A 26,601-nucleotide genomic window follows, 5' to 3' on the forward strand; every position below is an offset into this window, starting at 1 on the left:
AAGCTTAATCTAACAGGACAGTCACATGCTCTACGAAACTGCATTTTTGACCCAGGTAGCAGTTATGGTCCCATGATACCTTTCGTAACAATCAAGTGCAAATTCAAGCTCCCTTATCAATTTCCAAATCCTGTTTCCCCACTTGCCTAATATTTTCCTCTGCCATTTCAAGTAAAAGATAAGGTCACTTTCTAGCTTTTACCATTGTAGGAGATTTGGGGGTAATACTGGATTAATTATGAGGCATTCAGCACACACCATCTCTGAGATATTTGCTGGTGGGTGGTGATGTGTAATAACAACTAATTCTACCTTTGTAAATTTTCATGTAAAATGATTTACAGAATCCTTACTTAAAAGTTACATTTCAAATATAAGCCTAATTGAATCAATTAGTTAGATAAAGCTCCACTCAAAAAAATTATTGTCCTCATTAGGAAAAGAAGATGAACATTTTGAAGAGTGTAGCTATGAATGGGTGGTGCACCATGTTATGGCAGGAGGGAGGGTCTGAAGATGAGTATTTGTTTAGCACATTCAGTCTTGGAGAAATTCTTATTTAATTAAGAGAATCCTAACCTTTGGCTCTGAAAAGGACACAACCCATTCTTTCAAATGGTGACTTGGAGATGTGTGGAAATGAAGATGATGTGGTCAGGCTGCCTCTATTCCTAGTGAAGCTTTGCCATTACACTCATGCCTACCACCGTGAGGTGTTAGAACACACACAGACATTAGCTGGGCTCAACCACAACATGAACTGAAATGGAACAGCAATGGGATGAAGATGGTTTCTGCACCTGTGAGCTGGAAGTCATCACCTGTTCCGCTGTGGCAGTTGGCCTGGTCGTCATCACATTCATCCACTGGGTTCCCATTGGGAGTGGTTGGTCCAGCTGTAGGTGCTGAAAACGAGATCCAAGGATTACTGTCTCACACCTCTGAAATGTATTCTCAAGGCTTGGGCTGTCGAATCTGCTAAAGCTTTTGCAGAAAACTCCAATCTGTAGTAAGAAGGCCAGAGGCATGCTTTGCCTCTCTTTCAGGGGCTAAATACACTTGGATTTTGCAGAATGCACCAGAGTTGCTTTGGTATTTGCTCTGTATCTGCTGAGTGGAGCTGGCTACCTTAGCATTTTATGTATTGTTTTCTACATAAACATCCTCTTTCCGTAAAGCTCTTGAATTCTCACTGGCCTGGAGTTGAGAACTTTGATGATAGAGATTTTGCTTGAACTATTTTTCATTTCATTTTCAAGGTGCTAGAGAATTCACTTGTCATGAATTCTTTTGTATACTTAGTACTGACCAAATTTGTTAGGTTTATGATTTTTTTCCCCAAAAGGGAGCATCAATATTCACACATAGAACCACATTGTTCTTTTTTAAAAGAGTTATTCCATTTCTATGTAGCTTCTCAACCTGTGAGCCCTCTTGCCAGAGCAGGTGTGTGAGAGGAGTTGTCTCATATATCCTGAGGTCATGTTACCTGGACTCCCATGGGACTGCATTCCAGAGTTGGCAGGTATTCCCATATCTTTGAATTTGTAGTTGAAAGGTAGCCAACATTAATCAAAGACTGCTTTTGAAGTCCTTTAAATTTAGTTCAGTCTACTTTTTTGTTTTTCAGGCTGTTACTCATTTTTGCAATCTGTTTAATATTTTACAGTTTTCAGGATTGCATTTCACTTTATGAGACTTGAGATAAGGTACAGTTCCCTTGATGTTTGAGAACCATACAAGATGCTGAGAGTTGGGGGCCTCTTCTCTTACAGCTTCTGGCCAGTAGGAATGTACCAGTAACTGCAGCTTTCTCAGTAAAAACTTGATCCTGTTTGTTATTGTGCTTAAGTACCGAGCAGAGTTATGACTAATGCAAACATATAGCTAAGTTCAATTTCTTCAACTTTCCAAATACATACACTAAAGATAACTCAGTAACTCAGAAACCAGATAACATACACGCCATTTAGATATGCAATGGAGACTTTGTAAACTGCACAGACATGTCTCCTGGCTCTACTGCCACCACTGAATCAGCAGAACCCTTTCTGGAAATCCATGTAGTTGTCTTCCCTAAGCTGTCCTTGATAATATGTTGCTTTTACAATCTTAAACTATTTACTCATTTTACTGATTTTTCTGCATTCCTAATGCTGTTTAGAAACGAGAAGTCTGGCCTGGGTTGTGGCTCAGCAGTAAAGTGTTTGCCTAGCACGAGTGAGACCCTGGGTTCTATCCTCAGCACCACAAAAAAATAGATAAAATAAAGGTATTGTGTCCAACTACAACTAAGAAATAAATATTTTTTTTTAAAAGAGAGAAGTTCCATACTGAAAGTAATCCAGGACAGTGCCTAGGTTCAATAGCAAAATGTACAAAGTGAATGATTTTTGTGCCCCAGTTTCCCTACTTGAAAATATTTTATCTTCTGTGGTTCTCTGTTTCTTCGATATCTAAGTGCTCCCTCAAAATAGGAAAGACACTCATGGAAGCCTGGATCGTGTACCTCATCTTCTCTGTGTCCCTTTAGGTGTTTCCCATAGAACAAGAGGCAAAGCAGATATTTAATAAGTCTTGTCGATCAATTTAAGGGGAAAGAATAACAGTCCCTTTCACCAATTGTGTTAAAAAATACTTTGCCACTACTCTCCTCAGATTTTGGTTTCTCTTATGACTCGGGGTGACTTCCTCGTTTTCTTGAGTGCCTGGAAACATCTGCAGTCAAATCCCTTCACCAACGATTTCTAGCTCACTCACTACTGAGTTGACACTGGCAAACTGCCACAAGGCTCAGTGTTTTCAACTGTCTATTCATTCCACCTCCTAAATCATTGCTGCCTTCCAGAATCTAGGTTAAACACCCACCTGGTAGCACCAAGCCTCCCTTTTCTAGATGACCACATTTCTCATGCAAAGAATAAATGTGTCTGTAAGTAGGGTCTATTTGTCCATCCCTTCTTTCTCTTGGCATCTTTGCCAAAGCCTTGTCACATGGTCATTCTTGGTTTGTGCTCCTAACGATTGGCTAATTCAGAGGTCTGGGGCATGGCTACAGACAAGGAAACAACCACCCAGTAAAAGAGTGGGAGATAATGTAAGGTATTTAAATAAACACATAGAAAAGTAGCCATGAATTATTCACTAGCATAGTGATTGATAGAAAACTTAAGATCCTGTAGTGCAGAGGAAAAATTTCAAGGTATATAATGTGCTTAGGAATGTAATTACCTTTGGTTAGCTCAAAACACAAATAATTTTGAAACCCAAACAAGGTGATATTAAAAAGCATTCTTTGAAACAACTATGAGCATATGCTCAATTGATTAACATCTGGGTACCAACAATAGCCATTCTTCAAGCTAACCTGGAGGAAAAAAAAAAATCTCTATGGTATAGGAAAGCCGGTGTAAGGTTACTCATTTATGCCCAAATCTAAGGCAGATGGGAATTCTAATGCACAAAAGCAGTAAATGGTACAATAACCAACTCAAAACATCCATCTCAATCATTATATGTTAAAAGAGAGTGCAGACCTGAGGTCAGTGTGTGTACTGGATTTGTCCTTGTTATGACCTTCATATAACCATCTAAATGTATATAGTCATATTTTTAAACAGATCCAACCATACTTTCATACACATGATCTCATGTAAAGCTTTGTTTCTAAGAAATTTGCAGCAGACTAAGAAATTCATCCAAGATAAGTCTTGATGTCTTACTTGTCAAATGCTGCTTCCTGCTAGTAGGTGACAGTAGTCAATATCACAGACAGAAACTTAGATCTGATACAGAATTCTAAACAATATTAAAAAGTCAAAGGACTTGGTAGGTTAAGGAAAGGAGTAATAGAAGAGAAACTGTTTAATGGGTAAGAAGTTTTACTTTGCAGTAAGAGAAATGTTTTGGAACTTGAAAGACATGGTGGTTTTACAACAAAATTATGAAGGTAGTAAGTGTCCTGGGGTTGTTTATTTTAAAATGGTGAATTTTGTGTTATGCAAATTTCACCTCAAACAATTATGATTAAAAAGTCAAGAGCTACAATTCTATAGAATCTGAGGAGAGTTATGCAAACAACTAACATAAAAGGAAGATTCTGAAGGTGCTGCTTCATGGTATATGCTAGAATGTTGAGCCTCACTGATTGACAGGCAAGGAGATGGAGGGGTCACCTGGGTGAAAAGGTGGCAATTTTGCAAAAGCACCATCAGAGGCAGAAATGCATGAAAAGGGAAATAAAAAAGGAGGAAACTAGAAGGGACTCTGGAAATTGTAATTACCTTCTACTTCACAGCCCAGCAGCTCCATTCTTAGCCCTAGTCCGCCATGAGTGGCTCTCTCGGGGTAGATTCTGATGAATCGTGTGGAAAGAGGTGGAAAAGTCCGTAGCTCAGGTGTGTCGTAGTTGTTGTTGCCCTCAAAAGACTGTGAAGCATAAACAACACAAGGTATTTAAAAAGAAACCTCCTTTTTTGTTGTTTTTCTACCCTCTGCAGAATAAAAACTTTTCCTCTATGTTTAAGGGTTCTATAATTGAGTCTATGAAATAAACTAACAGTAGATAGATTAAAAGGTGCACAAGTTTCTTACATATGTATAGAGGTAAAACATGCTAGATAACTGACTGAGTACTCAGCAAGATCTAGAAGTTCACATATCCTCTTCCTAGGTGTGTGGGGGGGCAATGTAGGAAACTTAGTAAATGACTTCGAAAAGATGAATGGTTTCTTGGAAGAATAGCTGATAACATGTCTGTCTGGGTGAGGTATTGACCGCTGTTCTCTTTTTCTGTAATTGATCTTATTCTTCCTTAGTGGATGAGATTCCTGGGACAGGATTCATAGCAGCTGAGTTCCTTTGGAGGATACCTCTTTAGGCAGATAAGGAAGTCCAGAGAAATTCCTTCCTTGCACATCCTGTGCCCCAAGCGCCCTAGAGTTTGAAGTCCAGAGGGGCAGATTTGGGGATGGTACTTCCTGAACTCTTTCACCTCCTTTAGGACTCCTCAGAGAGTAGAGAAATAGGCCTCATTCTACCACTTTGAAAATGGTGAACATTTCTTTCATAAATGAGAAAGAAAAAAACAAACCCTCTCTAAGAGGTGACAGATGTCATTTCACAGGAGCCCCATAGTACACACTGAAGCACTGAGGCTATGCCAGAAACTGAGCATTTAATGAGACATATTTCTGAATGATATACTGACATACCTTGGAGAAGTAACACTTTTATCACTACCCTGATAGGTGAGGTGGAGGAAGATAACTCAGGAAGAAAACTAGTCGTTTCCAGAGTCTATAATAGATAACCACATTTTCGATGAATACTACAATTACATTCACTTAAATGAGAGGGTCGTAATTTTGGTAAAACTTGGTTCTCTGGAAGAGAAGAAATTAAATTCCTGAAGTAGAGGATAGTAATTTTTTTTGAGTGTTGGGGATAGAACCCAAGGCCTTGTGTATGCCAGGTACTCTCTCTACCAACTGAGCTACACCCCCAGTCTAGAGGCAGTCAATTTAATGGAGTGCAAAGGCTGCTTATGAAGAATGTGGTTTATTCCAACTCACTGAAATTCTTTTTTTTTTAAAGAGAGAATGAGAGAGGAGAAAGAGAGAGAATTTTTTTTTTAATATTTATTTTTTAGTTCTCGGCGGACACAACATCTTTGTTTGTATGTGGTGCTGAGGATTGAACCCGGGCCACACGCATGCCAGGCGAGTGCACTACCGCTTGAGCCACATCCCCAGCCCCTCACTGAAATTCTTAAGTACCACTTGTTGGAGGTCTTTTATCTACCACTTGTGTAGATAAAAGACCTCATCTCAGGAAAGTAACCAGGGTCCTGACTACCCAGGAATACTCTGATTCCTGGTTGAATTGTAGTATGCATTGGCACCCCTTTTGAAATGCATGCATGCCTCGTTTGAAGGCACTGTGACCCTTTTTAGGAGATAGGCCCCTATTGCCAGCACTATTGCTGGGTGAATTTATTTCCCTTGTTACATCAACAGGAGGGTAAAAATCACTGGGTGGAATCAAAAGAAACTGGAGTGAAGATTAGGCCTCATTTGTTTTTCAAGAAATGAATAAACCTCAAAAAAAAAAAAAAAACCCTCTTCTCCAAAAATCACTCTTGAATCTGTTGAGAATGGAAGAAGGGGAGGAAGATTAGAAAAATAAATTTTCTATTGTGGTGTTCATTAGTGTAACACACTAAGTGCTTAAAATATATTAACCTATTTATTCCTCAAAACAACTCCAGGAGGTAAATTCTATTATTCTTCATCTTTCACAGATGAGTAAACTGACAGCAGAGTGCTCAAGGACTTTGCCTCAGCCATGTAAACAGTAAGGAGCAGAGCTAGGATTAGCACCCAGCCAGTCTTAACTGGGATTAAGACATCTCTGCTCTTAGAAATCACATAGTCTAGACTCCTTATTTTATTTGTTCATCTATCTATCTATCTATCTATCTATCTATCTATCTATCTATCTATCTATCTATTTTTGAAGGAGAGTATCTTGCTCTGTTGCCCAGGTTGGTCTTGAACTCATGGGTTCACGTGATTCTCAGCTCAGACTCCCATATACCTGGGATTATAGGCACAGGTCACCACAATTGGCCTACATTTTAATAGGTGAGAACACTGAAGTCCAAAAAAAGCCCACGCCTAAGGAAATATAGTTTCATTAATTTGTATTTAGCTGGTGACAACTGGCTACTAGAACTGGTAGCTCAGATGGACTGCTTGGCCCCTAAGGCTGTGCCAGTCATGAATGGGAACCAGACCCAATAGTTGGTCAAGACATCACAGAGCTGCAAAGGATGTGATCTTTTAGAGATGTAAATGCTATGACAAGAGAGTGGAAGCACATACGTGGTGACACATTGGACAGGCTGTAATATGACCAGGGGGTTTCTGAGTTATAGAAGTAAATCGATTGGTCTTTTCCAACAGAAAACTTACCAGGAATCTGAAAATGCTAACATAAAGCTACTTCTCACAATTAGTTTTTTTCTATTTTTATTATTTTAAAGAGTGAATCACTATCAGGGTCCTGCACTCTTGATATAACTGCAATTGCCGCCAGTAATTGAGAATCTGACATATATTATTGTTAGGCCCAATTAAGTTGTTGTCAGTAAGATGCTAATTATAATGAAAATACCATTGCACACGTGCAAAGTCTGTCTGTGAAGATAACTCCAAAGATCACAGGAGAAAAGCATTGGTATCTATGGAATCCCAGGCTCCTCTCTTAATTTTAACTTGAGCATAGAATTGACACACTGTAAATATATTATAAAAGCTGTCAGTAGTGAGCTGGGCAGAATACTCACAACTCAAACCCATATGGACCTGGACTAATTTTGATAGCAGAAACCTGCTTATGAATTACCATGGTGTTCTGCAACTAATTATATTTTAGAAGACAAGGGCTTTGTTTGGCTCTATCAGTTCCTGAAAAGTCTAGTTAATTTAAAGGGTCAATACCTTCTCCATCATGCACTGTTTGTGGGAAGGAAGGGGAGGGCAAGAGGATTTTATACCTATCAAAGCACTGTTTTATTTTATGAGACAGAGTACTCATTTTACTTTTATTTAAAAGGTACTTGGCATCCTAAGCAGGTAGGATGTACGATAAAAATATGTTTTAAACATCTTTATATAATTAAAACTATGTGCTGCTCTAAAATTGAAGGTTTTATCAGTTTCCTTTTTCATCTTTAGAGGTTTTATTTGAAGGGCATGTTAGGAATCATAGATTAGTCTCTACATAAACAATTTACAAGCTTTCATGGTTTTAAATATCATAGGAAGATGATAATGATGGATATTTTAGGAATAAAACCCAACACATTCAACCAATCTTGAGTTGAGCATTTTGTTAAAGTTAAAACACATGCATGGATTTCTTGTGGAATTCTGTACTCGGTTTACTACAATAGAATGATAGCTTTAGGCTCGATTGCAGACGCGTGGATTAGATAACAAAGAAGGCAAGCATATGATGCATCCTATCAAAAGCATATGGTGATTTGTTTTCTGTCTCTCTCAGAACTCTAGTGTTGAAGAATGTGTCACAACAGCACACTCTGCCATTGACAGCAGCCCCTGGAACTTGCTGATCTGTAGCATATTCACACTCTGATGAAATCATAATGCTCCCTGCTCCTCAGAAAAGACCAACTTATAAGAATCTCCAGTTCTGATGTTTATTTTCCTTTCTTAGTCACCAGGATGAGAGAGGTAGACATAAAAGGGGAAAGGGAAATGGACACAGAAAAGAAAGTAGCTACACAAAGGTAAATATAGCACTGAAAATTTTTAGAACCCACAAATTAAAACAGGGAGAGATGGTGGAGAATTTCTTACTCTTCTGAGAGTACCAGCTCTGTCGGTGGCCAGTTGTTCTGATGCTGACCTGCAGTCCATAGAGGACAGGGAGGTCTTCTCAGAGCCCCACATCTGGAGGGAGTGGGAGCTGGCAGCACTAGCCAGGGTTATATTTCCTGCCTGAGATGCCTGTGGCCTGAGTCACTATACTACACTTGGTAGAGTGGGAGCAAGGATAAAGCAAGAACAATATTCCCTCCAATAAGCTAAATTTTCTTTTTTTGCAAAGGTCCTGGGCAAAGCAGAGACGGAAAGGCTAAGGCCAAAAGGCCAATTGTGTTGGTGTGAGAAGTATCATCAGCTGAATACAATTCTCATATTGAAACTAAGAAACTAAGCTGATGATTGCCTGTGGGTTGATCCTTGTTTTAATCCTAAACCCACTTCTGGGCCACCCTGCAGACTCCTGGGGAATCTTTCCAATTGGTGTTGTGTACTCAGGAAATGCAAATGTAACCATCAGCCTAAGTAAAAGTTGATTATGTAAGCATATCTGTTCAGTTAAAGAACTATGCCACATGTTTTTATGAATATTGGAATATTTTTATCTTGAGATTCCCTTCTGTTTTTACTGGATTATTAAGAGCCAACTGCATTTTAAAAGGTTCCAAATACATCAAAAATATACTTAAGCATTATTCACAGTAGCTCAAAGATGGGAGCAACCCAAGTGTTCATCCATGGATGAATGGACAAACCAATTTGGTGTATACATGCAATGGAATGTTATTCAGCTTTCAAAAGGAATGAAATTCTGACACACGCTGCAGTAAGGGTAGAAGTTTGGGGACAGAATGCTAAGTGTAATAAGCTAGTCACAAAGGGACAAATACTGTATTACTCTAGTATTGTATGATACTCTAGCCTCCTAGAGTAGTCAAATTCATAGAGACAGAAAATAGGATGGTGCTTGCCACAGAAAGAGGGGGAAACAGAGTTGTTATGTAATCGGTGCAGAATTTCAGTTTTGCAAGATGTGAAAGTCCTAGAAATTAGCTACACAAGAATATGAATTTATTTGACATTGTTGAACTGCACACTTAAAAAGATTAAGATGATAAATTTTAAATTATGTGTATTTTATCACAACTAAAAATTTAAAAAAGGGACTGGGCTTGCAGCTTAGTGGTAGAATGCTTGCCTAGTACGCCCAATGCCCTGAGTTAGATCCCAGCACTGTAAAACTACATAAATAATTTAAAAATTGAACTCTTAATTCAGCGGTGAATGAGAGAAGAGGAAAAGACACCAAACAGACAAAGTAGAGTCTGTAGTCAGCCCCAGCTCCGAACCTCACTCTTATCTACCTCCCATCTGAATGTTGAGCTGAGACTTTTCCCTCTAAAGAGGGAAATGGCAATTCTTTTCCATGTTGACCTCAGACATCACTTTCATTCCTATACTCTCGTTTTTCCTTAGAGTTGGGGTCCTATTGACAAAATAAGAATGAGCCATTCCTCAAGAAAATGCTGGAAGTCCTTGACTTAAATCGGGATTGAGGAAGAACTTCGACGGGAACCTCTTAGCTGGACCTCACCTTGGGCTTGCGCTTGCTGTCGTCCATGATCATTTTCCAGTCGGAGCCATTGTTGCTGTACCCTATCTTGAACTTCCTCATGAACACCTTGTTCTCTCGGTGCTTCCCACCCTGAATGATGATGCCCCTCACAATCTTCTCCTCTCCTAGGTCCACCTGGAGCCACTCATTGACGTAGGGGTGGGGTGCAGGCGGCAGTGCCCAGCCAGAGCGACTGGTTACCAGGCGGATGTTTTCAGGCATCCAGTTTCTCTCCCCTTGGTTGGATGCGGCAATCTGGGAGTCGGAGATGAGTCCAGACACCATGCCCAGCATTCCAGAGCAAGGATAATCTAGGAGGTGGAAAGAAACAGATAATGCAAAATTATTTTATGGGAAAATAGTTTCTAGAAAGAAAATGCAATCATTTGAATAAAGACAGTGTCTTCTATCCATTCATATGTTTTCAGTCTTTGGATTATTTTATATTACACCAGAGCCTTCCCTCCCTTAAACCTTTCTCCTACTTTTACAGAATTTCCCCTTTCTTCATTCATATCCCAGTAAAGAAAATTTTTAGCAAGACACACACTCCCTCTCCCTGCTTATTTTTAGTTCTGCTGCATTTAATGTCCAACTCTGGAGGGTTCAGTCCCATTAGTATTCAGAAGTTATTCCCAGATCAAGGATAGGTGCTGCCCAAAAGAAATTCAGAATTAACCATCAGTTGGAGATATATAAAAAAGCAAAACCCATATTGAGAGAGTTGCTAAAACAAAGATAAAAAGAAGATGATAAGGAGGTGAAAACACAGAGCTTGATTGAGCTTGGAGAGAGAAGAAGGGAGTTCTGGGAGGTGACATTTGGGTTGAGTGTTGAAGAACAGTAATCATCTTCCCCCTCCTCATCCTTCTTTTCAATTGAATTAGGAACTTTCCACCTGAATATCTTTCTGTCATCTCAAATGTGCCATGTGCAGACTAAACTAGTTCTTTCCATTGACACTGAATCCCTTTACTGAACTCTGAATTTTAATTGGTGGCATCACCAATTACCTAGTTTCTGCCTGGTCATCTTGTCTTTTCTTATTTTGCACTTCTGTTTTGCTATCAAATACTGTCATGATTTCATTTAAAAAAAAAAAAAACAAGCTTGAGGTTGCCTCTTGCACTTTCTGTTTCTTTGGGCATCATCATGATCTGAGTAGCCATAGGTAGGGGGCTAAATGATAGTGTAATTGGCTTCCTACACCCAGGTTCTCCATCTAGACTACACTAACAGCTAGACATAAATTTTCATGAAATGTTGATTTTTCCATGTCATTCTCATGCTCAAAAAGCTCCCACTACCAAATAGAATAAGACAGACATAAAAGGACAAGTTCTGCATAATCCCAACTAATATGAGGTTCCTAGAATAGTCATATTCATAGAGACAGCCAGTAGAATGACCATTGGATGGACTGGGCTGAGGAGAGAAAATGGGAATCAGTGTTTAATGGGTAGAGTTTTAATTTAGGATGATTAAAGAGTTCTGACAATGGGTAATGTAGTTGTACAACAATGCAACTGTTCTTACTACAACTGAGTTGTACATTTAAAATTGGTTAAAGTGGTAAATTGTATGTCATATACTTTACCATATAATAAAAAAGAGAGATCTTTAAAATATATACCATGGCTTTCCATTATTTCTAGGAAAATATCAAAAATTTCTATCTGGGTTTTCAAGACTTTCATTTTGGTTTTAGCTCACTTATCTATTTTTATCTAAGTACTAACAGCATATTCCAGTTAGTTCTCTTTTCATGTACCCTAGATATAACCCCATCACTGCCTTTGCTCAATGTGTTCCTGCCACCCCTCCTCTCCTCATGTTGACAGGAATATTCTGCCCAGACTTTAAAATCCAGCTTAGACTTACCATGGAAATTTCTCAAGATACTCTCGTCTTCATTTTGAGACATTCCTCCCCAGAAATATGGTGGCAGGTATGGAAAGGAGCCCAGAGCCTAGCACTGAACTGTATTGGTTTACGATTATTAATCTTTTATCTGCAGCAAGATTTTAAGATCCTCAAAGGCAATAAACAACATCATAGACCTTTTCATATCTTCTACACCAACTCAAGTAGCTTTTGAGCATAGAGCATCAATTATTGATTAAGTGATTGGTGGCCTAATAAGAAAGTGTCCAATGCTTCAATTATTCTCCTTTTAAAATCATACATCTCAATCAAGAACCTGCCTAGGGATGATAATCTACTTTTCATTGAAACAACTCAATTCCCCATGCTAATAGTAAAAAAAAAAAAAATATAGCCTAAAAATAAAACCATCCTGAGCAAGAGGCATGCTTCTAATGCAATTAAACTACACTCATGTTATCAGCTGACCCTTAAGAATTAATTACTCAGATACTTTCCACATGAGTTGGACAGTTCCGATCATGTCAATTCTTCAGTGCCTGCTTGTCTAGGAATTATGCACGTAGTTTTCAATCAGGCATGCCAGACCTTCTACCTCACATTCATACAAGGCCTCTCCTCATCTACCCCTTTTACATGAGCCAATTGAGATGAAGTACTTCCTGTCCTTAGGGAAAGCTTTCTCTCATTCATTCTCTCCACTAAGAATTCCCCCATTATTTTGCCATTTCCACTATCTGATCTGCATAAAAATAATGACTCGTTTTCAAATGCCAAATCATTTCTTCAACATTTTGAATCTCTGCAAGTAGACATAGTTTTCCTTTTCTGGGATTCTTCACAATAATTTATCAACATTTTCACTTCTTTAAATTGCTGCTTTTTGCCTCCTCAGATTTTAATTTTGTTGAGGGCATGAACCAAATCGTTTATTTTTTCTGTCATTCTTTGACTGTTGTCCTCAGCAAATATTTGTTGAATGAATCAACTTATTAATACAATAAAAGACAGCTGTCATTTTCTCAAGTACCCTTTCCTGTCATTCAGCCACAGTATTTGCTCCAGGCTGGGATCTGAAACCAAAAAAAACTCAATGGGGATTAAAAAAAAGATTTACAAAAGGTATGTTACTGAGGGACTATGTATGAAACTATAGTGTTAAAAATAGAAGTCACATTTTTTTGGCCACTGTGGTCACACCTGCCTGATTCAAGACCAGCTCTTATAAAGTCAATGTTCAGTTGGTAATGGGGACCAGATGTTACCATTTGTAGAAAAACATAATTAACTTGAGTATTGTAAGGAGAACAGAACCTTCACCAGATCAATGCCCTTTTTCTAATGCTGAGCTGGCTGAGGCACAGTTTATATCTCCACAAACTGTGGGCCACTGAGCCACCATTCAGCTAACGTAATATTCATAGTGCAAGGTTGACCTGCTATTCCTTCTTTATGTCTACTTCATCCAAAACAACCATGAAGGGCCACCTTAATCTGCCTTTGACCAATAACTATGTTACTTACTTTTAATAATTAGGAGAAAAATTATATTAGCAATTAATTCAATTGACTGAGATGCTAGTTTCAAACTGCATTCTTCCATAGGTAGGTTGGTTCAGATGTAGTTTAGCCTAACTATACAAAACATTTGGAAATAGTTGCCAGATTTAGCAAACAAACAAACAAATGAAAAAAAAAATAGGATGCACAGTTAAATAAGAATTTCATAAAAAATAATGAATACTTTAAAAAATATATACCATGCAATATTGAGGATATACTTATATAAAAAATATTCATTATTTATCTTCACTGAACATTCTGCATTTTACCCAGCAACCTGTTGGGAAAGTGAACATTCAATCCTGGATGAGAGGGAGAAAAAATTTTATAGTAGGGGACTGATATATATATATATATATATATATATATATATATATATATATATATATTAAAAAAATATAGCCTAAAAATTAAACCATCCTGAGCCATGCTACTTATGCATGTAATACTTAGATTTAATGGAAAAACTGAGACATCTTGGTAAATCAAATATCCATTTAACCAGTTTTCAAAGACTGAGAAAATAATAACTGCATTTGATGGGAGGCCCTAAATGAGAATAAGCTACTCTTTCCTCAGTGACTTAGCTGCAGCATCTAAGATGGTCATTGTGATGTGTTCACAGAGTAATTTTTAATTTTGTAGTTTTTTGTTTTTCAAATCTAGACTGTTAGGATCTGCCTACTCAACAGGATAGGGTAAAAAATTTGAGGTCACTTCCTTGTTAGAAGGCATGGATAGAACTGTATATTCGTTCAAAAATAACCGCAGAGTGCTTATTGTGTTACTGTATACCTGTGTTACAGGTATAAAGGACACAATGGAAAATAAGGTAACTGAGGCCTTGCTTTCATGAATTTTCTAGTCCAGCGGGGATACTTCAGTTCTACTCATTCATTAATCTCCATGCTAAGGGGACCATGACCTCAAAAGAAGGAAATTTTCTGCTCTCATAACCAAGAGGAAACACTGATACTGTCTTATTAGAAGGTCTCCATGCGAGGGCTTATTCTAGCTTCAATTTATGGAATACCACATCCTACTTTAAATTACTGGGTACCATTTAGTGAGCACTCACTGAAAGCCAGGTATATTGTGAATATGCTTTCATTTAATTCCCCTTACAGCTACATTAAGGTTAATCTTATAGATCAGGAAATGGACATCAGAGAAACAAGATGTCTTGCCCATGGTCAGACATTCGCTAAGTGGACAGTCCTGAGTCAAACCTGGATATGATTATACACCCTCTATTCATGTGGCCATCACTATATTCTGGCCTCTCATAAAACCATCCCAGATCAGTTATTTTGAGATTCTAGCTATCTTACTAGAGAGAAAGTATTTAAATTACACTAGGGGTCATGTTTAAAAGTACAGGCAGTACTTCATTTGAAAAACAAAATTAGCTATTTACCATAATTATAAAATAGACTATGTTTAAAAATATTAGAATACGGTTTTTAGACATCTATTTCTAAATAACTAAGTCATTTAGCCAGTTTTAAAATCCAATAAATTATTTGCCTTCTTTGCTCACATTCCTAGAATTTCCTCTTGGGAATGTCTTTATGAAAATTAAAAAGGACAATTTGGGTTCAAATAAATATTTTAAATAAGTAAAAGAATGTGACATAAATCGTTAAAAGGTTGGAAATTCAGAGTTCAGCCCAACATATCTGGAGTCTTTATGAAGTTTACTTCATTTATTAAATATAATGATATGAGATAAAGTTGGAGAAATGGGCCAGAAATTTCTACTCAGACCTCAAGTGGCCCTAATCCTACAAATTTATGGGTAGTCTCTCAAATTTGTAATGCTCTGAAATGATGTAGAACTTTCTGACATTCAACTGCTGATCAAAACTAAAGCCAAGGTTATGTCTAATATTCAGTGTTCTTTTTTTTCTTCTTCTTTTCCAAACCTCTCTCCACACAATTCCTGCCTCCAAGTCCTTGAACTTTCTAATTCTTAAATTCTAAGACAATAAACAAGTCTGCCTCTGAGATGGAAATAAATAAAAATTTGGTGTGGAGTCAGATGTGGTTTTTATTTTCCGAAATGTACTCTACCGTGAACAAATGTATTTTCCCTTCATTAGCTCATCTTCAAATTGCTTGTACTTTCATGGAAAATTCTGGGGTTCCTTTTCCCCCCCCCCTTCAAAAGTCAGTATTTTTTTCTCTAAAAAGAATCATACTAAGAGAATAAATATAAAAGTGAAGTTAAAAAGTTAAATATCCTAAATATGTACACTGATAGAATACTGAAAGATGGTTCACAGAAGTTTGGAAGTTAATTCAATTTTAATTACCTTTAAGTGGATCGTCTACTGATCTGTTTTTAAACTTTGAAGCTTACTACAAAGATTACATTTGTATTGGTTTTTGGATTGCCATTGCTTTTTTAATGAAAGTTTTGCAACGTATTTACTTAAGCAGTAAGGAATTCCAACATTACTGTTATCTACATCAGAATAAAGAATAATTGTACAATGAGATCAATGGACAAGCCCTTGCAGCGCTGATGACCATGAAAACACAGTAAGAATTCCAGTCACACCACTCTGTCCTGACCTAACCTACTTCTTCCATCACTTGATCTCTTGTATTTCACTTTCTTCATCTCTCAAATGGGAATATTCCACATTTAACAGGGACTTTTAAAGTCCTATTGATGTTTGAAGAAACAAATTGAAATAAAAACCCAAACATTTATGAGTTGATTTCCCATCTAAGTATTTTAATGTGCTCATTCAACAAAAAATAGGAGAGTCTGGATAGTTAGTGATTACAAGGAGAAATTCTCATCAGTTAAATTCCTTAACTGAGGCTTATCCGTATTGGTTAAGTTCCTAGGACATGATCACTGTGTTTCAAAATTAAAAAGAGAAAGTCAGTGGAGAACATTTTCTGAAACAGTTATTTGCTATAAATCTACCAAGTACCCATCAGTGAAGTGCACACCTAGGAAGCAGAGATGGAAGGCATGAAGCTTGTCTTCATGGAGCATACAACCTAGTGGAAAAGGTACCAGGAAACAAATTTCTGCTACCTGCCAGACTGGGCTTAAATGCTTCATATCCATATCACAAGTAGCCTGCATGGTGTTCATGTTCTACAACTATTTTCCAAGTGAGATAACTTAGGCTTTGAGATGTAAGGATATTGTCCAAAGAAGCAGAATAATGGGTAGTAAAGGATCCAAAGTGTATACTCTTAACTACTAACTAAAAGTGATCACATTATTACCAAGTTATTCTCCTTGCCTATGATGGTTTGCACCAATCAAAACCAAGCAATCTTCAACTGGAGCTTACCTGTTATCTTGCAGCCATATACTTCAAATCTCATAGATATGCCAGTTTCCCAAGTCATGGGTTTGATTCGAACAAATCGTGTTATCAGTGGTTTGGGCAGAATTCCAAGAGCAACGTCGGTGGGATTGGTATTTCCCTGAAAGATCTTTATGGGAGAAGAAAGGGTCCTTTAATCACAGAAAATTTGTATTTAAAACAAATAAAAAATGTATTTTCACAAATGCTTGTAAAAATTATTTACAATTTCAGCATTGTCTATCAAGTTGAAGTGGCGTTAATAACTTGTCATGTTATTTTTCCAAATGATGGTAATCAGAAAGAATCATGTCAAATATAGAATGTTGTCCTAATTATCTATTCAATTTTCTGAGAGGCTACAGCCTCTAAAATCACTTACAAGGATGACATTTATTAAAAGGCACATGCTTTTATCTTAAAAAGTGGGAAGTTATTAGCTTTCTCAGAGGACTGCAGAATACTGAAGACATTTCCTTTCCCAGGGACCCTCAGAAAGAATGCTTTTTGAATTCAGTGTGGTGTATGGCTTTTTGAGGTTGTAGGTTATGTTCTCACACTATCATAATAAGTCAGGTACTAGCTTCCTTTTTGACTCTGTTCTTTTATGAGAGATTTCACCCCAGACATGAATTAATGACTAATTTTTTTGGTTCCTTGGTAAAATTAGGTTTTAGTGGCCAAAACTAAACGGAGTTACACATGCTTTTTAACTAAGTCAGCCTTTTCAGGGTTTCTGCTTCTAGTTTTAAAAATGATTCATTTTAGCCGGGCACAGTAATTCATGCCTCTAGTCCCCATGACTCAGAAGGCTGCTGCAGGAGGATCTCAAGTTCAAAGCCAGCCTCAGCAACTTAGCAAAGCTCTAAGCACCTTCACAAGACCCTGTCTCAAATAAAAATATAAAAAGGGCTGGGGATGTGGCTCAGTGGTTAAATGCCGGTGGGTTCAATCCCTGGTACCAAAAAGAAAAAAAAAAAGTCATTTTAGTCTAAGAAAGATGAGACACGGGATTGCAGATGTAAAGAGTGCCAGGCAAGAACCAATTTCCCACAAGTAACCTTGGGCCATTCTGCCTGGCCATGAGGCTGTGGCAGCATTCTCCAAAAGATCTCTGAGGAATGAGACTGTTTGCCTTGTGGAACATTCTGGCAGTTATACTTGGGTATAAGTGAGAGTCTCCATTCCTGAGATTTTAATGTCAATTCTGGATCAAGGATAGTCCTGTGCTTTGAGTAGGTAGCACTGTACCTCTCTGTACAACCTCTTAGGTGACATCATTAAGAGCATGGGCCCACCAGGGATGTGCAGATTCTCTCCAGCTTCCCAGATAAGAACATGAAGAAGAACCGGTGTTTCCCAAGGTGTGCTCTTCTCCCCAAGAGAAAGGGCTTGTAAAAGTTGGGCTTGCAAAAGCAAAATGTTTTTGCTTCACTTTAGTTTAAGTGGCGTGCCTAACTGAAGGCAGTCAAATGCATCACAGAACTGGTTATCTGCATGAGCCTCTCAAGAGACAATTTAACATCAGAATTTATCCTAGCCTGTGATGCCCTTTAGATTTCTGTCCTATTGCAGCATCCCTCTCTGGAAACAATATGTGTGGGAGCATTTTTTGTGTGGCAGGAAATAATGGGTAGTTGCCGGAAGGGGAAGAGCCCCAAAAGTTGTTGCTCTCCTTAGAAGGTCCACGAGCCCCCTTGCCAAAGAGACCGGAAGTTGTTTGGGAGTGCTGAGTGCTCATCTAGGAGGTTCACATTTTGCTCACACTGAGGGAGTTTCACGTGGCTTGTGGCAAACCCCATGAGCACACACATACTGTCCTGCTGAGAGGGGCCTATTGGACTTGTTACTCGGTGAAGGCTGGTCTTGATGAGGTCCATCCAATGCTCCCTGAGAAAATAGGAAAGATTGTAGAGGCCTTTGGCTGAAAACTCCCAAAATACAGGAAAAAAAAAAAAAAGGAAAGGTAGCAATAATTTGACTCCAGCTGGATGTTTTTGTTTCATTTAGATTCAATTAAACTGCTCAGCCAGGTGACAAGTCTACATCTCTGCGAATCCTTCCTTATTTCTTTCTGCCTCCAACCCTAGAAGCCCTGCCGTGTGCCAGGGTGTTCCTAGTGTGAGCCGTGTGCACTTTGAGACATCCCCTGTGACTCTGGGTGGGCTCTCTGACAGCCCCCTCTGAACCACAGAAGATCAACCAGTGGACAGTGGCTGAAGAGGACAACTGGGAGAAATAGCCCTTTAAAAAAAAATGTGTGTGTGTGTGTGTGTGTGTGTGTGTGTGTGTGTGTGTGTGTGTGTGTAAGGTTTTTTTAACCCCTCTCTCTGGGTTCCTTTTGTTTGTAAATGCATACTTGGCATTCGTGAGGTTTTGTTTATTTTTAACTAATGCACATCTTCAAAAATCTACTCTAAAATAAGAAGTTCAAACTTAGGGACATAATTGACTTGCTTAATCTCCATATGTGTTGACTGTGAGGAGTTTTCTTCCCCAGATGGAGAACAGGTTCCACGTCCCGCAGGGCCAGACAGGCCTTGACCTTGTCTGTCCACAGAGACTTCCTCCCACGAGCAGTTGTCCACTGATATCTGCTTCCATCTTGCCTTCCCAACCAAGAGTGGGAGATTTTGCTGCTAATCAAGGGAATTAATGGTTCTTTGCTCACTTCAACCTCCAGAGGCTTTTCTCAGTTCCAGACCCAAAAGGAGAAACTCCAGGCCAAGAATGCTCAAAAGTGAGACAAGGATGTATTCACTGGCCTCTTTCCAAGCCCACCATCTCAAGTTACCTGAATCTTTGCTGCTATCTCTAATATAATTCTTTTTTTCATTTTTGTTTTTGTATTTTATTCAGCCTCCAGGGGAAGCTTTTAATTTGGGAGAAACAGTGAATATGAATTCTCAAAAATCTTTTGATTAGTAAATCAGAGCAAGTATCACTTCAAATAAACAGACAGACTGAGAAAGACAGACCATGGGTGCAAACGAACGGCTGCCGAGAGCTGGGGGACGCAGGGTGGTCTGAGCTACCTCCTCAGTTAAAAGCAGGAAGAGGGCAGCATGTCATTTGTGTGATCTGAGGGAACACAGCGAATACCTTTAGTTCTATCCCTTCTTACAAGATGCAGCCAAAGGCACTTGTAAATTAGTTTGTAAACCACTAATGTAGATGAAAAAGGTGGTTTCTAAAACGTGCCTGTTACAGAAAGAACGAATCTAACCTATGAAAGAGAGGGAAGAAAGAAGAGAGACAGAACTCTTAAGATTCTAAGAGGACAGTGTTGATCCTATGCATTGTCTGTGTTCCCGGGGGGAGGGTTCAAGTGATTCTTGAGACTGTCACTTAATTTGCCTGGTATTGACTTTTCTTGGAAACATCTGTATAATTTCCTCTTGGCTTCTGGATCTGGGAACATGAGACCCCCTTGGTCAGATTTAAACCTCTAATTGCACTTTTCATTTTAAATCAATTCAAAAATAAACCAGGCCAGACAGAAAGCTCCCCCAACAAACAAGTAAAAATTGATCATCCATTTAAGAGACTGAATTGCTGGAGGGGGGGGGGCCCACCAAACTTACAACAGGTTTGTTTCCTTCTTTTATGGTGATCCAGTCTTCCCCGTTGGAGCTAATGTCTATTCTGTAGGTCTTGACGTAATATTTCTTCTTGGTTTCCTTTGAAATGGCACCTTGTGTGCCCACAGCAGTGACAAAGCGCAGGAACCCCAAGTCTACCTACGAGAAAATTGCAAACTGTGGTCAGTGGGCCGTGCCTGCATCACCATCACCTGGATCATCTCTTGCTGGTGCTGCACATTACAGTTTTGATACAGCAGGGACCAACGGGGCTTTATTCCATCTGGCCCCAAGTTCCCATTCCGTTCCTTCAACAGAAAGGCAAAGACAGCAGTTGCCTAGGCTGTTTTCTATTGTTAGAAAAAAAAAGAAGAAACTTGTCTTACTTCTGCAACCAAGATAGCTTGGGGCAAAGGAGAAAACTGGGTTTAATATTGTGTCATTATATGTTTTGAAGACATGAAGCATACTTTCCAAATAGCACATTAATATTGGCATTTTACAAATAGTAAATCAAGACAACAAGATAAACACCCACATTGACCATTGGAGAGGCCTGGACTAGAATTTATATTTAATAGGATCAAATTTCTCAACCTTTTGTAGCATCCTACCTCCTTCCAATAAAATGAAGGCTGAAACAATACTGATCTGAAAGCACTAGGAATGTTCTGGTTTGAGAAACAGACCACAGACTTAGAATCTGGAATGGAGTGGAGAGGAAAAAGGCAAAATAAGAATTTTTGTTTCATCTTTAAATTCCTTCCTTCCCCATATCTTCCTGTGGTCTTGCTCCATTCAGTTCAGCTTGAGAAGCAGGCAGACCCCAAGGCATCATCTGAGAAGAAATAATATCTCTGTTCAACAACTGTCAGGGCTTGTGAGCATCTACCAGTAAGTTTCCAATGGGAAAGCTCCTCACTCAACACAAGAGCCTCACCTTCATCTCTCACTGACTTACTTCATAACCCTGCAGGGTGGGCCATTTAGATGGAGTGACAAGTTTTGCTCTGCACATACTATTACCATGATGTGCTACCTTTCCACAGGCCCCAAACCAACTGGCCAGTCCATCATAAAACTTCTAAAACTGTGAGCCAAAATAAACCTTTTATCTTTATAAGTTATCTCATTTATTTGTTATAGTAACAGAAAGCTGACTAACACAAATGGAAGATTCTTTTCAAGTCTGACTTCATATAATTCATTTTTTTGTATGTCTAACATTTTTCCAGTAAAGTCAAATAGTTTTTCTTTCTTTACATTTCCTTATGTCCATCATTAATAACTAAATATAATCTCTTTTTAAAATTTTTGTGGTGCTGGGGATTGAACGCAGGACTTCACGCACGCTAGGCAAGTATGATACAACTGAGTCACATCCCCAGCCCATAAATAAAAATCTTAAAATTAAAGTTACTACTAGTTTCTATACATTAGAAATATTTTCATGTCTTTTTATTAACACAGTGATTGTTCCTATAAAAATTGTTTCCCTTCATCTATTATATGAACAGGAAACAAACTGTGTTTAAAGAAATGAAATACAACTATATGGCAAGTATTTTTTAAAGGGCATAGAAAGTAATTACATAGTACAACTGAATAGCATTGATAAAATATTTCAATAGCACATTTACATTTATCAACAGAATGCCATCTTCCTTGAAAAAGGCAACAAAAACAAAGTAAAACTAAACAAAACCTCCAAACCCATCCCCAGTTTCTGAATCTTGCTTTCTCCTTGCTACTTGACAACCCAATTTCCAGAAAACAATATTTCAATTAACCCTCCAGTGCCTACAGGCAACAAACACCTAAAGAATTTCCATATCATGCGCAGCCTGCCTCATGAAGAATGACTATTGTCTTTCATGAATTGCTTTTTTTCCTGAAGGCCCTTGGAATAGTTAAATCAAGGAGTTGCCAATTCATTTCCAAAGTGAACCATGAGTTACATTCAGGAAAAACAGCACATAGAAGTAAATTTTAAGCTACACAATTATACAATAGTAGATTTCCTTTGGAAAGAAGGGGGATGACATCCATCGCAAAACAATCTTTTATTTCATTTCCTTGATTTTAGAGATGTGAATTCTATGCTGTACATGCTTTTACCAGGCTTAAGAGAAAATGAATCACAATTTCACTAGAAACTGATATTTTAAGATGATAATGGTAGATGATATAAATTTTAATTTAACAAATAGACATTTACCCAACACAATTTTATCAAGTGCACATACTTGTTTACTCAAATTTGAAATTTGCCTTTTTTTTTTCAGTAGTAAACCTTGTGTTTAAAATTTCCCATCCCCGTTTTGTACAAATTTCAAAAAGAAGAGATGATCAATGATTGTCACACTTGGCAAACAGAGATATCAGAGTTAAATTTGAATTTCAGATTTAAAAACATTTTAATTATGCCCTTGCAATATTTGAAACATTAATTATACTAATAACTGACTCGTTCTTTCATATTCAGATGTAACTAGTGCTCTGAATGTTATCTGACCACCTTAATCTCACTATATTCCAGAAATAGGTAATCTCAAGTTGCTGCAAAAACTGATTTTCAAAATGCCACAATCTGAAAGTAAAGGGCACTCTAGACATGGCTGGGCTGAACAATTTCAACTGTTTTCAAATGCTCTCAGAACACTTAGTGCTTTACTGACTGTCCATTGAGTCATGTCCAATGCCACATCCACTTTCAAGCTGAAGGGTCCTTAAAATCTTGAAGTTCAGGGGAGCATGAAGCAGAGCTATTTAAATAAACCCTTCCTGTCAAACTTACAGATGGCTCTTCAGTTTGGAAAAGATTAAATTCCCAGGAGTGCATAACTCAGCTTGAGTTGATTTGAAATAACTCTAGAACTTCATTCCCTGGTTGTCTTTTTCCTACTTTTATTATTATTAATTATTATTATTATTATTGTTATTATTGAGTGCGATTTAGCTGGTGGGTAAGAAAGAAGCTATTTGGTGGTCAATTGGAAGAATCCTAAGCCTAAGAAAGAGCTAACTTTAGAGTAAGGAGCAATGGACAGGAATTAACTAGTATTCAATTCAGGAAAATGCCCAATATTCCAGCTACAAAGCCTCCCCCAAACATGTGCATGAATCATTTGAAAAAAGAGAAGATATTTTCTTTTCTCAACAGCAATGAAATGCATTAGTAACATCTCCTTGTAATTGCATGAAGTTTCCTGCTGTGCTTTAAAACTCTGCAGATTCTCTTATTTGCCACACTGGGACACTTGAAATTTCATTTCATTTTTCTTCCTAACATTACTGCCACTGGGTTTAGGAAAGATGGATGACAACCTCATAAAATGATTAGGGCTGGGACCAAAACCAATGCAATTAAAATCGGATGGTACCCAAAACTCTAACAAGATCCAGTCTCGCGACACGACACTGTGGGTTCTCCCTTGTGAACCCAACTCCTCTCTTTCCAAGTCCCTTTGGGGAATTCTCTGGAATGGCGTCCCACATCCACTCTGAAGTGCCTGAGCTAGTTTGGGAGGGGACAGAGCCTGTCCGGCCTCATTAGCATCACTGCTTACACTGCTGCTCTCTGTTAGGGGACCCAGAAGGACTTAATGCCTGAAGGTTTATATCAGAAGAGTGTCAGAGTAGTCCACCCCAAAATGTACCACTTCGGTGTAAAGATTATTTTGATCTGAAGGCAATTGAGAATGAACAGATACAAGAAAAGTATTCTACCCTGCCCTTTCTCTGCCTAAAAGCAGGGCATTCATTTCCCCTTGTGAAGATGGCATGAATTTCCCCTCTCTCCTGTACCAGGAGGAGGAACATGACCCTTATCACTGCAGACTGAGAGAACTGAGAAGAGTTTGCAAGAACAAACCTTACTCAAATAACTTTCGTTTTCCATTAGTCCCCTTCATATATACACTAGTCACTTTCCCACAGTTTAGCAGACCTGGAAGCCCCAATCCCACGTCTTTTATCAAGTCATTTCTCACAGTTTATCCCCCTTTGTTAAAATGTTGTACATTCACCCAAATCTAACCACTTATAGGGGTGGTTACCTCTTTTCTACCAAGCCCTGCTGACATAAAATTAAAATATTAATAGAATTTTTATGTTTTATCTCTGGTTAATCTATCTTTTGTCATTTTAATTAGGAGATCCCAAGTACCTACCTTCCAACCTGAGCATGTTACCCTGGTCTTCTTGAAGTCAAAATGATCACTGGTCATGACAAACGTTCCAAATCAACCACTGGCCATCCTCTTTGAATTATGAATTACATACATGGGTACATATGTAAAATATATGTGAATACTTGTATATGTTATGATTATAAAATGAGGGCCAAATGACTTCTGTGCTTGATAACCTGCCCTTTTGTTTAGTTTCATGCACATATTTCTATGCCAACAACATTTTTCTGCATTATTATTTTAAATGGTGTCACAGTATTCCACTGTACAACTGACATAATATGGTCTACTTAGTCTACTAAGGTACTGAATTTTGCTCAACTAGATTTGACTTTTCACTCAGTGGACACTTATTAACTGCTTCTCTGCTCAGTTCTGTATTGGACTGTTAGGATATAAAGAAGAGTAATAGTGTGAGAAGCAAACCCATGATTATAGTATGGGATGGTGCACATAAAGTGGCCCAGAAGAAGAACTAAACAATTCATCAGAGAACTGGAGGTAGAGGGAATTGGAGACATTACAGAGCGGACTTTCATGTCTAAGAGGTGTACGGGAGGATGCACAGTAGGAGTTTGCAAGTGGACACAAAGAGAAAGAATCTTCTAGAGGAAAAGAGAAGTGCAGAGGGAAGCAGGGGGAAATGAATAAATGAAATACTGCACACTAAGCAACCTACCATGCTTCCCTGACTAGTAGACGTGTCAAAAAAAAGTATTGATCTTAAAAGAGCGTATGCTGTGGTCGTCTTGAGGTCAAAATGATCAGCGGTCCTGAAAACCTTTCAAAAGCAACCACTGACCATTCTCTTGGTGGTTTAGCTCTTTGAATTATGATGAGTTCTCACCAACCTCACATTCTGGTAGACGTGACTGGCGACTTAAGGCAAGCAGCTGGGAACACAAAGATATGACCCCAGAGTGCTCTACATAATGACACCACTCTGTGTTTTGCAGTGTTCACGTTCACGGTACTAAACAATAGTTCCTTTCTTTCCATAAAAATCCAGACATACAATAACCATAATTAAGTAACCTGCTTTCTCTAAACCCAATCAGCTCTTCTCCACTCACCATTTTCTGATTTTGAAAGAATATCATTATTTCCCAGCTGTTTTATTTTTAATTAGAAGATGGCTGTGATTTCATATCTGAGTTCAATAACTTCTGTTTAACATGAAGGGTGGTGGTGAGGGGGTGTGGAGACAGGAGTGGGGACACGTGGAACCCAACATCAAGTGCATTCTCTCAAATCGTTGAACGTCTCCCCCTGTGTGTGTGTGACTCACATAAACATCTGGTACTTATCTGATGGCATGTAGACTATCTTTGAGAAGTTGATCAAACTTCTTCGGAGTTCCAGTGGCAGCTTTCTGAGTTAGCTTAAACAGCACCATCAGCAGAAATGACCCATGTGACACCTTGTTTCGAATGTCAATATAAAATCCTAAGCTGATGTAGACTGTCCACCCAAATCTCACTTTCACTGTGTTCTACCCACAAAGAAAGGGCACTGCTAAAGACACAGAAGAGAATATCCCAAGCTCGTCGTGTAGGTGGGAAGAAGGACCCTTGTAGAAGACAGTTATCCTTGTCTACTTTCAGGGGCAGGAGGTGGTGCTATAGCAGGTCCTGTGCACCTAGGATCCTTCATGCCTCTGGGTCTTGACCATGCCCCTGACTTGCTCTTTGTTCTAAGATGTCTACAGGAACAGTCCACACGCACTTTATGGCTGTGGCATTGTCTAAGTAAAGGCAGGAAACACATTCCCCAGATAAAGAGAAATGAGGAGGAGCACACATTTTACTGAGAATCACTTGGGGACAAAGCAGCAGGTTTTAGCATTGTGTAGTAAATCATGCAACAAATCTTTGCAAACTGCTGGTTAAACAGCAGCATGCAGCCTTTGAGCCATGAAATGAATATCATTGCTTCCTATAATAATACATAACCAGCTATTGGTAATGTCATAATGTGGGAAGCCTCATTTCGAAAATGAAAATCTGTCTTGCTCAATAAAATACTGCCCATTGAGGTTGCATTGGCAAGGGAGCATTTACCCGCTTTTAACACTCCCTGGGC

General features: G+C 38.5%; 1 protein-coding gene across 2 annotated transcripts in view; it reads right to left on the minus strand.

The window, feature by feature from the left end:
* Nrp1 (neuropilin 1) overlaps positions 1–26,601 on the minus strand; it is a 141,707-nt gene that overhangs the window by 22,103 nt on the left and 93,003 nt on the right. Inside the window, exons 8-12 of one of the 2 annotated variants that reach the window (XM_026405168.2) lie at positions 20,330–20,485; positions 16,731–16,875; positions 9,943–10,274; positions 4,284–4,428; positions 822–905 (exon numbers count right to left, since the gene is read on the minus strand). In XM_026405168.2, coding sequence (XP_026260953.1) covers positions 822–905; positions 4,284–4,428; positions 9,943–10,274; positions 16,731–16,875; positions 20,330–20,485 — 862 coding nt within the window. Of the gene's footprint in view, positions 1–800; positions 906–4,283; positions 4,429–9,942; positions 10,275–16,730; positions 16,876–20,329; positions 20,486–26,601 lie in introns of both variants that reach the window. The other variant, XM_026405167.2, reaches the window with a different exon arrangement.

Source organism: Urocitellus parryii, chromosome 9 (assembly GCF_045843805.1).
Source record: "Urocitellus parryii isolate mUroPar1 chromosome 9, mUroPar1.hap1, whole genome shotgun sequence".
NCBI lineage: Eukaryota > Metazoa > Chordata > Mammalia > Rodentia > Sciuridae > Urocitellus > Urocitellus parryii.